Here is a 15,929-nt window from a genome sequence, read left to right as displayed (position 1 = left end):
TCATATACAAAGTCAGTTTATGGGACTCATTTATTAAACCACTGCTCAGTCCCAGCTGCAGTTAGACAGCTGGTATCCACACCACTCTCCTACTTCTTCCAACAGAAGAATGAAGACTGATGTTTTCTCAGGACTGAAGTCACTGTCATAGATGCTTCAAGCAAGAATATATTAAGAATGAGTGTTACAGAGTACAGTAAACACAACTGATTGTGGTTTAAAAAAAAACTGCTTATGCTATGCAAATTTAAACTTTAAATTAATCTTCACTTAAAATTTTAATTACATTACTCTATATAAATTATACATGAGTAATAAGTAAACACAAAACAGCGTATTTTAAACCAAAATGATTACATGATGTAATCAAGAATAAGAGTCTGATTTTGAAAGTCATAGTGCATTAAGATATCCGAACACTTTACATGTATATGGATGCGTGTGTACCGCTATGCATGCACACCAACATATCACATTCCGGGTATGGAGGTCAGAAGACACTCAGGAAAGTCATTCTCCTTCCACCAACTGGGTTCAGCGAATTCAGTTCATCAGGTTCAGCAAGAAGCATCCTCACCCCTGAGCCATCTTGCTGTCTCCAGAATACAGGAACTTTAAACTTTCAACTTTCAGGAAGCAAAATCTATGCATGGAAGCAGTGGAAACTTCTGGATAAGCCTTACTATATTATTTTGGAGAGTGTACATAGTATTCAGATATTTTATGAATAGATCATTTTTGTTGTTGTTGTTTCTGAGAAAGTCTCAAATATCTTAAGCTGGCTTCAAAACTCATTTTGTAGCCTAGAATGACCCTGAGATTATGATCCTCCTGCCTCTACCTCCCAAAAGCTAAGATTACAGGCATGTACCACCATGTCTGATTTAAGTGGTGCTTACAACCAAACCTAGGGCTTCATTCATGCTAGGCAAGTCTCTAGCAACTAAGCATCACTCCAGCCAATGTATTATTTAAAAAAAATAAAGTTCTGAGCTCCACTGGGATGAGGCTCGCCTACGTGGGGGGGTGGGGGGGCTGTCACCTTCCACCCTAAGAATGAGTCTCCGGTGAAGTCAAGGATGGAGGGTCACTGTCTTCTCCCCTAAGAAAGAGGTCTCCAGATAACAGGTAAGCTGCCATCAACATGAACTGCTCATAAAAAGAGCCTATGTTTCTCTGGTTTATGGATTCAAACCAAGCAGCAAGTGCAGAAATCCACAGAGCTAGCCGCCCATGCCCTTCCCTGCAAACTCAGGAACAAGCTTACTTTTATAGTCCGAGTATTTGCACATCTCTAAACTGAGCAGGCCCTGGTTCAGAGCAAGCTGCACACATCATTTCTAGGGGAAATAAAACGGTTCCCACCAACAGAGAGCCACAGTGAGAAGCCACTGGCTTCTTTGTTCACATTTCACCCCAAGGACACAGACAGAAAATGGCAGGAAGCGGGGAAGTGAGTTTCTAAGTTTTTCTTGTAGTTTTGGGAGTATGAGAGAAGGGCGGGACATCACCTAAAGAAACTAAAAGAATGAACTTCCCTGGCACCTCATACTAAACCTGTTCTTGGATCTTTCATGCTGGAACCTACGTCGCCAAGTCTAGAACTCTGTTCTTCAGTAACAACGGGCATGGAGGAACCACAGCCTCTTTAGGAGTGAGACTGACACAATGCTCTCTGCACAGAAATAGGAGCAGCTCCCGAAAGTCACACAGCACTCCCTCACTGCCACACCAGCCATTAGTGCAAGCTCCTGGAAACACTCCCTAAAACGACGCCAAGCAGAAAAAAACACAACCTATTTCTTAAACCGTCCCAGAAAAAAAAAAAAAAAAGAAACTATAAACACAATTAAAAACTAAAAATAGAGAGGATCAACTTCATACACTTGCCACTCTCCTTAAAATAGCTTCCACATGACAGGCTGGAGAGTCCTTCACACAAGTTTGATTAATAGAGCATCAAAGTAATTGGTTTCACTGCTGCTCCAATGCAAAAAACCAAGGGATGATCAAGAGGGAAATTTAATCCAATAAGAAAACTTGTCATTTGTTATGTATGTGCAAGAACAGGCATTTGAGATTAAAAGTTCCTAATACATTTGTTCATAAATCAGTCATATTGTAAAGCTTTGTCAGTTTCCCTTTCATCAGGAAGAAATTAATACTCTTGATACTGGTAAAAACCAGACAATTCTTAGCACTTACGGTTGTTTCAAAACAGTATGCGTTCCACAGAAGATGAATTTCTAGCCTACCAAAGACATCGAGTATTTTCATGTTTTCACATCAAGAAAACTAAGAGCGCTTCATCTACAGCAGAGGCCCTCAACTTGAGGCATCTGGACCACCACGACTGGAAGTTCAAGGCATTTCGAGGCTGGGCAGCAGAGGCCAGGAACATTTCCTGTGATGCCCAGGAAAGTCCCCACAACAATGACCTGTCAGACCAAAATGTTAACGATGTGAGGATGATAAACCCTAGCTGACAAGCTCCCATCACACCCATTCACAAGCTCACCAATACAGGGAGCATGCCAATCAGACAAGCGCAGGAAAAACTCAACCCATTTTGTTTGTTGGGAAATGATGCTGTTTTCATCACAGACAGGAAAGACAAATCCAAGCATATCATCAGGAAGATACAAATGGTGGACAGTTTTTTTGTTTTTATTTTTTTTAAATCTCCTCCTCATCTTGCTTCTGCCCCCAAGCGTTGACTGAATTCGGATCAGATTCAAATATCCAAATGGAGATACAGAACATCATTCCCAAATCTCCCCGATGCTCTACGACCCTCCTTATTCTGTGTATTCTATAATAAACTGCATACAATAGAATTCTACTGCCTGTATCTGAAGACTAATATAGAGGAAATAAGAACACATGCATATGTAATACTTTTATCTATATTTTTTAAATCTATGGTAGTGACACAAAAATACTTTCCTTTTTATGGCCCAACACAGTTTTACTAATTACTGAAGACTAGTGAAAAGTTGTTAACTTTTTTTTTTAAAGGATACTATTGCTGCTCCAACATATCGAACTGATTCCATGTGGTGGCATGTGGGGGTTGAATTTATCCACCAATGTCATAGACGAAGCATCCCATATTCTAATATCATCGCCTGAGGAAGCAAATCTGAGGTTTTCTTGCATGACTGAGCCTATAAAAAGTTTAGAACAACATACACCATTACGGGAAAGCAATCTTTAAAAGCCAAAATGAAAATAAATGTTTTATTCCAAACAGCACACGCACTACAGAGATCTGAACACCAGACAAATCACATACTCTTAGCTCATCATTCCAAGACTCATCCTTGAGTCTTCCCCAGCAACCCCAACAAGTTCCACCTCCTCTGCCCACATACAGGACAGCTATACTAGTGCAGATCTCCTTTCTTTCCTGTCTGGGACCACTGAGACCTGAACACTGGCCTTCATGTGTCTATGCATAAGCCAAGGTCATCCTCACCTTGGTATCTCCTCACCTGCTGCTCCCTCTACCTGGAAAACTGCCCCCAGGTTCCCCTAAACCACCCCCTTATGATTCAGTTCTCAGCTCCAACATCCCTGCCTCTAAAAGGAAGGTTCCCTATCTACTGTGGCGGAAGCAGCCTTTTACCAGTTACCCTGCATTCCGCCACCGAATTCAACGTTGTTCATGAAACTTCTGCTGTCTTATTTGTCCCCATAACAACACCTGCCTCCCATTATAGGAGATTTAAAACATTCCTGATCCATAAGTGCTCCACAAAAAAGTACCTATGTTCTCATCTTTTAAAATATGTACCTAGAAGTCTCAATTCCATTATCTCAAGTTTTCCAAAGTCTAAAATTAGTAGCATGGTTAAAGAAGTTGTCACTGTCTTCCTAATACCAACTCTTTTTTAGTTTTAGTTTTTCGAGACAGGGTTTCTCTGTAGCTTTGGAGCCTGTCCTGGAACTAGCTCTTGTTGACCAGGCTGGCCTTGAACTCACAGAGATCCGCCTGCCTCTGCCTCTGGAGTGCTGGGATTAAAGGCGTGCACCACCACCGCCCGGCTTCATTGATACTTTAAGTCTAATAAGAAGAGGTGACTTTTTTTTTTAAAGGATACTATTGCTGCTGCAACATATTGAACAGAGTACACGCGATGACGTGCTGACCAACAGTGGCCACGGACAGGCTCCCATTTCATCAACAAAGCACCACACTTATCTCTAACGGGCTCCAGAGGACAAGATAAAACGCTTAAAGTAGAAACCGTTCATTCCCGAGAGAAAAGAAGAAAAAAATGCTTTGAGAAAAATGCTTTAAGAAAACAAAAATATTTAACGTTTAGGGAAAGACTAAAACTGTTAGCCAGAAACTCCCGGGACTGCGGGGTGTGCTGTCGAGATACAGTAGTGTATAGGTGGCTCAGGGGTAGACGTGCCAGGAGCTGCTCAAAACTAGCAGTCACCTGTTGAATTGTAGACAATGTTTCTAGTCGCTGACAGAAGCTTTTGTACCCTATGCCCCCACCCCCGGTCCCCTAAAAGCAGAACTCTTCAGTGCAGTCAACACAACTCCAAGGAGTCGCTACCGTAACAACACGTAAGGGGCAGCAGCTACGAGACAGGGTGGATCAAAATCCCCAAAAGCTGCCTTAAGCGACCCGCCCAGGTCACGTTTCCCTCGCTTGACTTCTGGGATCTGACAATCGGTCGCTCAGGGAGGGTTCCGCGAAAGACGAGCGACAGCGACCAACTAACTGCACCCTTGGCTGCAGGAGACCGAGCTCTCCTGGGTCGCACCACAGGCCCAGGGCGGCTGCGGACCCGAAGGAGAGCAGGCCGCCCGGGGAAGCACGGCCCGCAACTCTTCGGGCCCGTGACCCCGTCCCGTCCCGGGCCGGGCCACTCTCCGCTGAGAGCGCGCGCCCGCTCTCCCGCCCGCCGCCGCCTAGCCCGGGCCGTAGGCAACCGACCCCGGGGTCCCCCGCCGCGGCCCTGAACCGGGGTGCTCACAATTTCCCCAGTCCGGCGGAAACTCACCTCTCAGGCGTGGGACCACCCGCTCCGCGGCCGCGCTTCCGGCTCCCGCCTGGACTGTTAAACTTGGGCGGCCGGAAGTCCCGCCCCGCGTGACATCACGGGGGAGGCGGAGCCCGGAGCGTCCGCTCAGCGCGTGCTGGCTGGGATCTCAACACTGGGGCGGTGCAAGGGAAGTTTTCCTATCGTGGAGCTCTCGGGCCTGGGGGGCTTGTTTGCCAGACACCGTGTTTTTAAGCTGCCTGGTGTGTGCTGGGTTTAGCCCTAGAGGAACAAGAGATCTGCGACCATGCAGGTCCCTTGGCCTGATGGAGTTCACCTTTCCGGGGAGCTAGTAGCAACAACTCTATATGTAAATGTCAAGAGCAAGGGATGTCGAAGCCAACATGCCCAACTGTCAGTTACCTCAAAAAGGTATCCCAGTTATCGCAAGGAAGATGTGACAAAGTCCCAAAAAAGGGAATCAATATGGATGCTGGTATAGGAGAGGAAGCCATGGGAAACTAGTAATTGAGACACATCTAACCCAAACCGAAACCTAACCCTGGAAGTTGAGAACAAACTTGGAGATGGGCTGGGTCGGTTCCGGAACACCATCTCAGTGTTATTCTTTTGAAGGAAATTGTCTCGGAGTGGAAAGGGCCCAATGAACTTGTAAAGTTTTTTCGGCCAGATAAACCTCTCTGCCGATGCAATAATTTAAATCAGACCAAATCAAACCGGATTAGAAAAAGCCCAGGTTTAAGAGATGCCAGCATTTCCCAGGGGCCCTCCAGGAAAACACAGAGAGGGGAAAGGAGAACCAGGAAGACCACGTGTTCGCTGGAGGCGCAGTTTAAATAGCCCGTAGGAGTGGTCTTGACCCTCCTTGGGGAAGAATCTCCCTTTGGCCGGCTTTCTCAGAGGATATGTCCTTTAAAACCAGACTTTAGTTGATTGGTATCCTTTTGAGCCAGGAGCGCTGGTACCAATGATGAAGTCCCAGGAGCTGGTACAGGTGTTGGCATTGTCTAGAAGGCCCTCTGTAAGTTGGTCTTAGCCAAGACAACAGGGGTGACCTGTAAAATTTGCTTTAAAATGGTGAGGTTAAAAATAGGCTCTGGAGACTGTTTTTTTTACCAGACCTGATTTTTTGATAAAGCAGCAGAGCTTTTTTTTTTTTCTTTCTTTCAGAAACTTGCAGATATCTATAAGACAACTGGAACAGGAATATTTTAGAAGACAGTTAAAGGGAACTGGGAACTGTGGATCTCTGAAGATACATTTGAAACCTATTAATCCTGGATGATGAAGCATGTGAAAGAGACTGTCTGTCTTTTTATCAGGAAGCTTGAGAAATGAAGTACTGAGTTACCAGTACCCTAAGTCATTAAATGCCACTAGACAGATCTAAGAGGGTTAAATGAGCAGATATGAGACAACCTTTTTAGCTACACAGGCAATCCCAAGTCTCTCCCTAATAGTCTTTGGCCTACACCAGTCTTAGAAGCAGTGCTTGTTGTTAGCCTCTGAGTCCAGGAGGCCCAAAGATTTTTCTGTACGGGGAATATTTAGTCTACCTGTCTTGGCAAGATGAGACAATGAATTCCCCAGTGTAGCATCCAGGAAGCTGATGAGGTGGAAGACCACTTTTTGCTGTATGGGTGGCTTTGCCATACCCAAAGGCAAGCCTCTAGGTGGAAGGTCTTTTGTAACCGTGTATCTTCTTGGAGGAGCTGTAGGATGCTACAGGAGCTGGCATGTCTCTGTGTTAGAATCTTTTTTGTTAAATGCCATACTCTATGATCTGTCAAGGCATTTGAGAACTGGGTATCATTACCTGTTATTTATATTTAAATTAGACATATAATTTAAATTTAGACATGTGTTTTACCCATTAGTTACAACTTACCAATGCTAGTAAGTGTAAGAAGATTAAAAGGAATATTTTAATAAGTTAAAGATTTTGGAGGCGGAATGTCTCCTTGGTTGGTCCAGTCCATGTGGGTACTGTTATGGTAAAAGTAAAACACCACAGATTCCCAAGTGGCTGCAGTGGGCTCTGGCGCTTCAAATGTAGACAAAGGGCTGGAAAGCCAGACAACCCTGTGAGAAGCAATCAAGCCACAAACTTCAGGAAAGCCAGAAGAGGTGACTGAAGCAGACAAAGAGGTTAGGGAGGCACAGAGACTTCCTGGAACCAAAATAAGAGAGCGTTTCAGCTGCAGAAGAGTCAAGAGGCTGACAGGAGAGGGAAGATTTTAGCGCAAAGAATAGAAGAAATAGAAGAGGTTGCTTTTGTCTTTAATACTGTAATAAAAGTTACAGACAGCCTAGGATATTACACTGACTTGGAAGCTTTACATTAGATAAGCTTCCTTCCATTTGGATAAAGGAGTTATAAAAATAAAATGTTCCCAGGATGTATTCAGGGAAAACAACTATCTTCTAGGGCACCTCATAGGACCAGTGCATCTTGGTCCTGTCTGCATTTGACAGCTCTGGACTCATAGCAGGATGAAGCTTCTTAAGACATCTCTGAGACATGGAAAGACTCCATTGTGCCATCTGTGATGTTGGCTTCAATGGGAGAGGAAGGTCATGAACCTTCCTTAGGATCCTATTAGGTATAGGGTAGCAGAGTGTACATTTATCTGTACCCTATTCTCATTGACAAAAAGAAGTGTGAATTATTGTGTTGCTGTGACTGACTCTGAAATGTTTCAATCTGAGGAAAAGCTATCAATGATTTTTTTTCCTGAGTAGGCAATGAATGTATGCTATAAAACTTTTAATTAATGCCAAAGTTTGAGTTAAAAAGAAATCTTTTTTTATCTCTGGTAGTGGGACACAATTGCTTTGCTTTAAGAAAGTGACTAAGCATAATTTCTTGGGCATACTTCAGTACTATTGTAGACATATTCAAGCTTATGGACTACAAAGTCTGTTTATGTTAGTTTTTACCTATTCTGAGCATCTATTTTTCTCCCATATCAAGCTACAGTCAGTAGTTAATCATTTTCTGACTGGGGAGATGGCTCAGTGGCTAAAGCACTTGTCGTGTGAGTGTGAGGACCAGATGTCAGATCCTCAGCATCTACGTAAAAGCCAGGTGGACATAGTGACCTGCCTGTAAGTACAGCCTCAGAAGCGGGAGACAGGATCTCTAGAACAAGACTAGCCATATCACTGATCTCTGCGTTTGTCTAGGAAACCCTGACTCAATCAGTAAGGAGGAAGGAAAATTGCAGATAATTCCTGATATCACCTTTGGGTCTCCATGTATAAGTGTATACATACACACCCCCACACACGTGTGCTCACAAACATGCAATCTGCATACAGACACATGTGTGTGCTCACAAACATGCAATCTGCATACATGCATACCACACATACACATGACAATGTAAAAAAGGAAACAATGAATCATTTTAGTACATCCTGGCCTCATTCCTTCTGTCCATATAATATTCTGTTCTGTGGGCAATTTTTAGTTTGCAAAACCTCTGTTGGTGCATGCTCAACATTTTATCCAGATGTCCTTTGCACACAGGAAAATTTCATATATGCAAGAACTGTATTGCATACACCGTCATTATTAATATGATATAAAGAGCATGTGTGGTTTCAAATAGTCTAGCAGCTACATGCAAAAAAAAAAGAAACAAGTGAAATGTAATTCAAACAGACATTTAACCCATTATGTCTAAATGTTATTATTTCAATATTTGTTACTCAAATTTTAAAAAGTATGATAATGAGCAAATCACTGCTAGCGTGAAAATCATTCATCCTTTTTCAACAAATGAAAGCTTGTATTGTTTTTAAAACTCAAATAAAACCTTAAAATGAGTGGAATTTTAGCCTCTCAAGCCTGGAGGCAAATTCAGAAGAAGAAAAAAATGTGTGTCATATGCAATAACATCTCTGCTCGGATAAATGCAAGCCTCTGGAAGCTGATACCCTGAACACATCCTCCTGATTGTTTGTTAACCTATTTTCTTCTTACTTCTATCTCATACCAAAGTAACAGTTACATTGCCATAAAGAAAAAGAAAGCCCACCTTATGTGCAGCTTAATATACCGCTAAGCCATGTGCTTAGGTGATAAGGATGAGCTCGCTCTTCAGTATCCAAAGAGCTCTGAGCCTGTCGCTCCTACCTACAGCTCATCCTATCGAACAAACAAACTAAAGCTTGATTTTATGACTTCTTCCAAGAGCCAAAGTGCTTGAGCCCCGACGTTAGTGAGCTTGGTGTTTAGGTAGTCTAGAATAAATATCAAGAGTCACTTGGGCAGGGACAGCAATTCTGTTCACTGTATTGAAGTTTCCTCTGTTTCTACATAATACTTGTCCTGGTGCTCCTGTCTTCAGCCCTCCTGGTATCCGAGCTGTCTCCTTGTCAGGAAATCTCTGGACCTGTGCCTTTACCATTTGTAAACCCGATATCCCACAGCAGTTCGAGCTCATAAAGATTACAACAATCACCATTCCCGACACCAAGAGTGCACTTCCTACTGCCTCTTCCTGTATTCTGCACCTCGGTCAGCCGGCCCACCAGACACCCAAAGGTCCAACCTCTCCTGCCCCCTTTCCTTCCACATTCCAGCCATCACCATATCATACAGGTTTGCTTTGATTTGCTGAATTTCCTTCAGCCAGGTGTTACCTTTGCCTTAATTGTGTCTCCCTCCCTTGAAGTGATAATGTTTGACTCATCTAGCCTGTAGGCCTGCCTTTTCTACTACATGCTCCATGCTACACCAGACAGATCATTCTACAAAACAAACCCGGTCACATCCATCCAGTTTGGAACACACTTTGGTGGCCCCTCATCATGGGGCTAAATATTAATATTTATTAGACCTTACCCCTGCCGGAACAGTTTGTAGCAGCTCTCAAGGGCGCTGAAAACAAAGCAAAACAAACAACTGGTTGAGGGTTTTCTTTTATTCCTAAAGAAGTTTCCAGTGTTTCTTGGGTGAACATAGATTTTCAAGTGTCTTGGACAAAGTTATGAAACAATAGATGTTACTGAAATTTTAGGGGCAGAGTTTCTGATGACAGGCGAGTGCTTCATCCTTCGGTCTTTCAAATGCCATGGAAGAAGAGCATCAAATGCACAACCTGAGAGGTCCTGAGCTGAGATTTCCCTATTAAAGACGACTCACTTTTGCTCTGGTTTGTTTGAATTGAACAGAGACGCTCTTCAAAAGATGAAAGGGAAATTCCACCCGAAAAGTGACTTCTTTGCATCTCTTGTAGCTATTGACTGAAATCACTCACAAGGAGGCTGCTTGCGGGAGCTCTGCAACTCCTACACCCTGATGGAGAATGTTACTTCCACCTGTACTGGAGAGGTTCGCCTCTGGGTCAGAAAGCAGTCCCACTTTGTGTTTCTACACATATAATAAAGCTGCTCTATGCCACTTATTTCAGATAGCATCCCAAAGCTTTGGTGCAATGTTATGAAGTTATAGTATTTAATTAGTTTCATGCATGCTTCCTCTACTCCCATAATAAAGGGTGCATTAGGCCTGTGTTCTGTGCATGGCCTGATTTTGAATAAGAACAACTCATTTTAAACTTGAGAAAAACCCCAGGAACTGATGACCAAAAGAATTGTTTTTCTCCGTCTAATTTCTATGAGAGTAGACACATCTTTTGTGAAGGTGGAAAAATGCTTTCTGAGGTGTTATTTTTTGACAGCTGGAAGTTTTGCCTGGCTCACAGGGGCTTTCATCAAGGATTTCAGCTGGAGAGGCGGGGGAGGTGGGTGACTCAGACAAAGTGTTGTTTAAGGCTGGCTGTAATGGTTCAAAGGTAGCTCACAATGCTGGGAGATCTACATTAGTGGACTGTTGAAATAGACAGAAGCAAGTTGCTTGATAGAGTTACTCCCCCACCCCACCCAATTGCAGGCCACAAAGGACTTCTTGGGAGCTAGTAAAATGCTGTTTCTTCATGTGAATGCTGTTGCTTCAGTAGGATGGTTGTTGTGAATTTGTACAGTGTGTGTATTATACTTATTATACTTCAAAGTATTAAAAACAATAAAAATGGAAACATCCCCTCTCAACTCAAATAAGCATACCTTCCCACTCACACAAGCATGTATGCACACATGCACAAATAAAAAGAGTTGTTTTTTCTTTTTAAAGCTGCTTTCTAGCCGGGCCGTGGTGGCGCACGCCTTTAATCCCAGCACTCGGGAGGCAGAGGCAGGCGGATCTCTGTGAGTTCGAGACCAGCCTGGTCTACAAGAGCTAGTTCCAGGACAGGCTCCAAAACCACAGAGAAACCCTGTCTCGAAAAACCAAAAAAAAAAAAAAAAAAACCTGCTTTCTATTATACAGTGAGTTCTTATTTGTGAATAGACACACTCCAGAGGGGGATGGAATCTGCTCAAGAGCTTCATATTGAAGGTTTCCAGATACTGTATAGGGATAGATAGGCTAATTTTTAACAAGGATTTTTTTTAAGATTTATTTTTTATTTATATGTGTGTCTGTGTGTGCATGTCCAGCATGTGTATGGATACCCACAGATGCCAGAAAAAGGAATTTGTTCCCCTAGCCCTGGAGTTACAGACAATTGTGAGCTATCAGACAAGGATGCTAGCCACCAAACTTAGGTCCTCTAAAAGAAAAACCACTAACACCTCAGAAACCTAACCACTGAATCACCTCTCCAGCCCCTTAACTAAGTGGATTTGATAAGGAATACTTTACTTCCTTTTCCTGTTCTGCAAGGTACAGGTTAGAAGGTCAGATATGATATGGGAAGTTGAAGCCATTCCTTTCAACGCGTAGCCCAGGTTGAGAGTTACTGATCCTTTATCTAGATATTGCATGACTTACAGACAGTGGGTTCCTTTATGGTTTCTTCATTCCTTCCTTCTTATTTTCTTGAAGTTCTTTTCTCTGACGCTGTTTTGCTCCTCAGTGAGTCCTTATGTTGGTGCCAAGATAGTTATTCAAACACCGGTGTGGATGTTGCTGTGAAGAGTTGTTTTTTTTTTTGCTGTTTGTTTATTATTATTATTATTATTATTATTATTATTATTATTATTATTTGCAGGAAAAGGTTGAAACAGAATTTCTCCGTGTTACCCTGGCTGTCCTAGTATAAACTCTGTAGACCAGGCTGGCCTTGAATTTGCAGAGAGCCGCCTGCCGGGATTAAAGGCGTGCGCCACCACTGCTTGCGGTGTTGGTGTTCTGTTGTTGTTGTTGTTGTTGTTGTTGTTTTTAGAAGATTAGCATTTCTGACTGGAGCTTCTGAATAGACCAATTGCCCTATCAGCCAACAGTCTCAAGGGAAGACTGATGAGATAAGGATAGCTTGTGGGGTTTCCAAAGCACTTGCTGCTAACCGGAGGACCAGACTCTGGATCCTGAGAGCCCAAGTAAATGCCAGGTCAGCATGGCAGCCTGCCTGTGATTCCATCACTCCGAAGACTATACAGAGGAGCCAAGAAGCACGCTGGCTGTCAGTCTAGCCACAAAGGGTTAAACTGAGAGGTCTGCCTCAGTGAATTGGGGGGGGGGGCAGTAATTGGAGAAGACTCATGACATAAACCATAGGGGTCCACATACATGTACACATATGTGCATAGACACCTACACTTATATGTAAACAGAGGGGGCAAGAGCGAAGACTAGGGACCCCAGAAGAGGGAACTCTGCCTCCATACTGCCTATGTCTAGAGAGAACTGCACTATCCCTGCCCCTGCAGAGGGTAAGCTTCATGATTGGCTGAACTAACTCATTCTCATCCACTATGCCCATATATTCTATGCGCTCTACTTTTCCTGGAGAACTCTGACTCAAACACCCTCGAATTAGACCTGAGATCCTGAAAATGTGGGTTACAACCCTATCTGGAGTCAAGTCACAGAACGCAGGGAGTGGGGGACACAGATAGATTAGGCAACAGTAAAAACGTTCTAGATGTTCAACAAACAAAAGTTAACTCAGAATGAAATGCACAGGACCTGAGGCATTTCTGGCCTTGCGTGCTCAGGGAGCATTGCACAACCTCCCTGCAACCTTGATCCTGAACACACAGCACAGACCTTGCACGGGGCATGCCCTCACACTGCACAGTGCCAACTAGGGATGCCTGGAACAACTTGGCTCATGTTGGGGACTATTGTGTGTCCTGAGTTGTGTTTTTATCATGCACACAAAGGTTTCTGCTCTTACAGAAACATAATGGTTTAATTACAGAAAACAAAGACTTAACATTTTATCCCCATCATCTCTCAGCATGTAAGTATCGAATTAGTGTGTCTTTGAATTGTATTGTGTTAGAATGGATGGTTTTTTTTTTTTTTTTCGTGACAGGGTTTCTCTGTAGCTTTGGTGCCTGTCCTGGAACTAGCTCTTGTAGACCAGGCTGGCCTTGAACTCCCAGAGATCCACCTGCCTCTGCCTCCTGAGTGCTGGGATTAAAGGCATGTGTCACCACCGCCCGGCTTAGAATGGATGGTTTTTAAAATGGTTGTCTGAGTTGAGCTTCATGAAGAAAAAACTGTTAAATACATTTTGGTTTGGGATTAGAACAGAATTCCCAGCAATGTCAGAAATGGGCCTAATATGTTTCTGTTCTCTTATATGCCATCTATAGGACAAGACACATCGGCAGTATTCATGATAATAAAATCAACACTTCAACCAACTCTGAAAAACGTTGAAAATACCCTACATTCTGTCATTCAGATAGATTTGAATATTCCATGTAAAAGTAAACAAGGTCATTCCTCTCATTAGCACGCAAATGTCTTCATCTTCAACAAATGGTACAATTATGTATATATATATGTGTGTGTGTGTATGACTGTTTTAAAATAAGTCTTTACATGTTTTTTATCAGTAAATAGTGAATTTACATGTCAAATGCATATACATATGTAAGGTCTTATACAAATTTCTTGGGTAGATACAAGTAAAACACCTTAAGAAACCTTGAGGTGACACAGCCCAGCACCAACCTGAAAACTGGAAAAACATCGAGTATTTCAATTTGTCTATTTCTAATTTTAGGTCATTTTTTTCCCTAAAAACTCCATATAGTTAGATATATTTCTAACTAATTCTATTTAATTATTTATTAACACCTGTTATAAACAACAATTCCAGCGTTTTGAAGTTTTCTTTTTGTAAGTTTTGGTTAGAACCAGTCAATAAAATAAAATAAGATTTCAGAGAGAATGAGGAGAGCTGGGTTTGAAAGAGAGAAAGCAGCATGGGGGTGGGGGGGTGGGGGGGGGAGAGGAAACAGGCAGAAGCAAAGAACAAAAAGCTAATGGGTCATTTCAAAGACACTTCCCTTGCAAGGCAAAGCCAGAGACAAAGAGGAGAAAAGTGATTGGCAGGTTCAAACACCACCATCTCTTTTGCATCGATATCAAAGCATCACTCTGCTGACTGAAACCAGCTTATAATAGTTCTTCCCACTCCCTTGTCTCGGTTCCTTGGCAGGGTCAAAGAACCGGTGTGGGTTGAGTTTGTCAGCACGGAACTTGAGCATCAGTGACTCATCTCAGCTTTTAGTCTGGTCGGCTAGGGTCCAGTGTAAGAGCTTAGTCCAAAAGCTGTTTCTGCGGTTATTACCTAACTCCCCAGCATTAGCCTCCAAGGCCGCTGCTTGAGCCTTGTCCATGGTAACTTTGGAAAGAATCAGTACATGTGAGTCGGTAGAAAACAGTGTGATTACAGTCCCTTATGAAAAATGACATCACTAATGTATGAGAGACTGCTTGTATTTTATAATACAAAGCCCCAGGGAAGTCACAATCCTAGTGAACATTTGCAGAGATGACTCCATCTTCCTGGTCCGCTTTCAGCTCAGCAAGTGCTCTAAATGCAAATCTCCCTTCAACATCCCATTTCGAATCCTTCCCTAACTTCCCAGCCTCCTTACCAAAGCTGTTCTCCAGCCCATGCACTTCTTGAAAAGTCCAGCGCAAGGAAGGGACAGTATGCCCAGACCCTTCCGAATTACATGTGTTGAAATCCTGCCCCCAGAGGTAATGGGGCTAGGGAGTGGGGACTTTGGGAACTGATTGAGTGATGAGGACAGAGCCCACGGAATCAGAATCAGTGTCTTGAGAAAAGCATCTAGAAGAAATCCTGAAGGGGAAGGCAGTCGCTTCCGGGTGTGTAAGGGCAGAGGTAAAAGTTACCATCCATGAAACAGGATGTTGGCCTTCAGCAGGTGCTGAATTTCCTAGCAGCTTGATCCTGGACATCCCAGCCTCCTCAGCTGTGAAAGACAAAAGTCTGAATTTATGAGCCACACAGTTGAGGCAATGTCTTATAATATTCCAGAATAAGACAAGAAGTAAGAGCACACTCCGATTTGCCTTGAGACCTCCGAATATGTAATTTGGAGTTTAGAATATTAGCATCCATCTTCATCAGGCTATTTTTTTACTTCAGCATACGGTTTTAGTTTAAAAGTTGTCTTAAGCTAGGTTTCCTAGGCAACAGGGCATAAAGAAAGAGATCAATGCCGTTTATTTCTGGAGAGGTCAGGCATGTGAAAGCAAGAAACTGTGAAAGAAATTGAACGAAACAAGAAGGACCATTAAATGTGTTATAGAACTGACCACCATGGCTTCACAATGACCCTTGAAGAGACAACGTTCAAACTTCCCAGTATAGTGATATTTTATTTATGTTTTAATAAATAAAGCTTGCCTAGAGATCAAAAGGGCAAAGCTAAGTCACTAAAGGTCAGGCAGGGGTGGTACACAACTTTAATCCCAGGATTTGGGAGACAGAGGCAGAGGGATCTTTGTGAGTTCAAGGCCATCCTGGGTTACACAAGATCGATACGGAAACAAATCCAGGTGGTGGTGGCTCACACCTTTAATCCCAGCATTAGAGAGAATATGAAATGGGAGGAGAGAGGTTTCG

General features: G+C 43.0%; 1 protein-coding gene across 2 annotated transcripts in view; it reads right to left on the bottom strand.

Annotated features, from left to right (window-relative positions):
* The window catches only part of Nedd1 (NEDD1 gamma-tubulin ring complex targeting factor), a 36,596-nt gene extending 31,532 nt beyond the window's left edge, over positions 1-5,064 (bottom strand). Inside the window, exons 1-2 of one of the 2 annotated variants that reach the window (XM_041669807.1) lie at positions 5,023-5,064; positions 3,024-3,167 (exon numbers count right to left, since the gene is read on the bottom strand). In XM_041669807.1, the coding sequence (XP_041525741.1) occupies positions 3,024-3,159 (136 nt within the window). In that variant the 5' untranslated portion in view covers positions 3,160-3,167; positions 5,023-5,064. Of the gene's footprint in view, positions 1-3,023; positions 3,168-4,103; positions 4,108-5,022 lie in introns of those variants that run through there. The other variant, XM_041669815.1, reaches the window with a different exon arrangement.
* Positions 5,065-15,929: the final 10,865 nt, after the last annotated feature.

The sequence above is a fragment of the Microtus oregoni genome, unplaced genomic scaffold, assembly GCF_018167655.1.
Source record: "Microtus oregoni isolate MIOR12 unplaced genomic scaffold, Mior012 000001F_ref0000356, whole genome shotgun sequence".
Classification (NCBI taxonomy): domain Eukaryota; kingdom Metazoa; phylum Chordata; class Mammalia; order Rodentia; family Cricetidae; genus Microtus; species Microtus oregoni.
The sequence above is the reverse complement of the archived record's forward strand: the minus strand, read 5'-3'. Positions and strand labels throughout refer to the sequence as shown.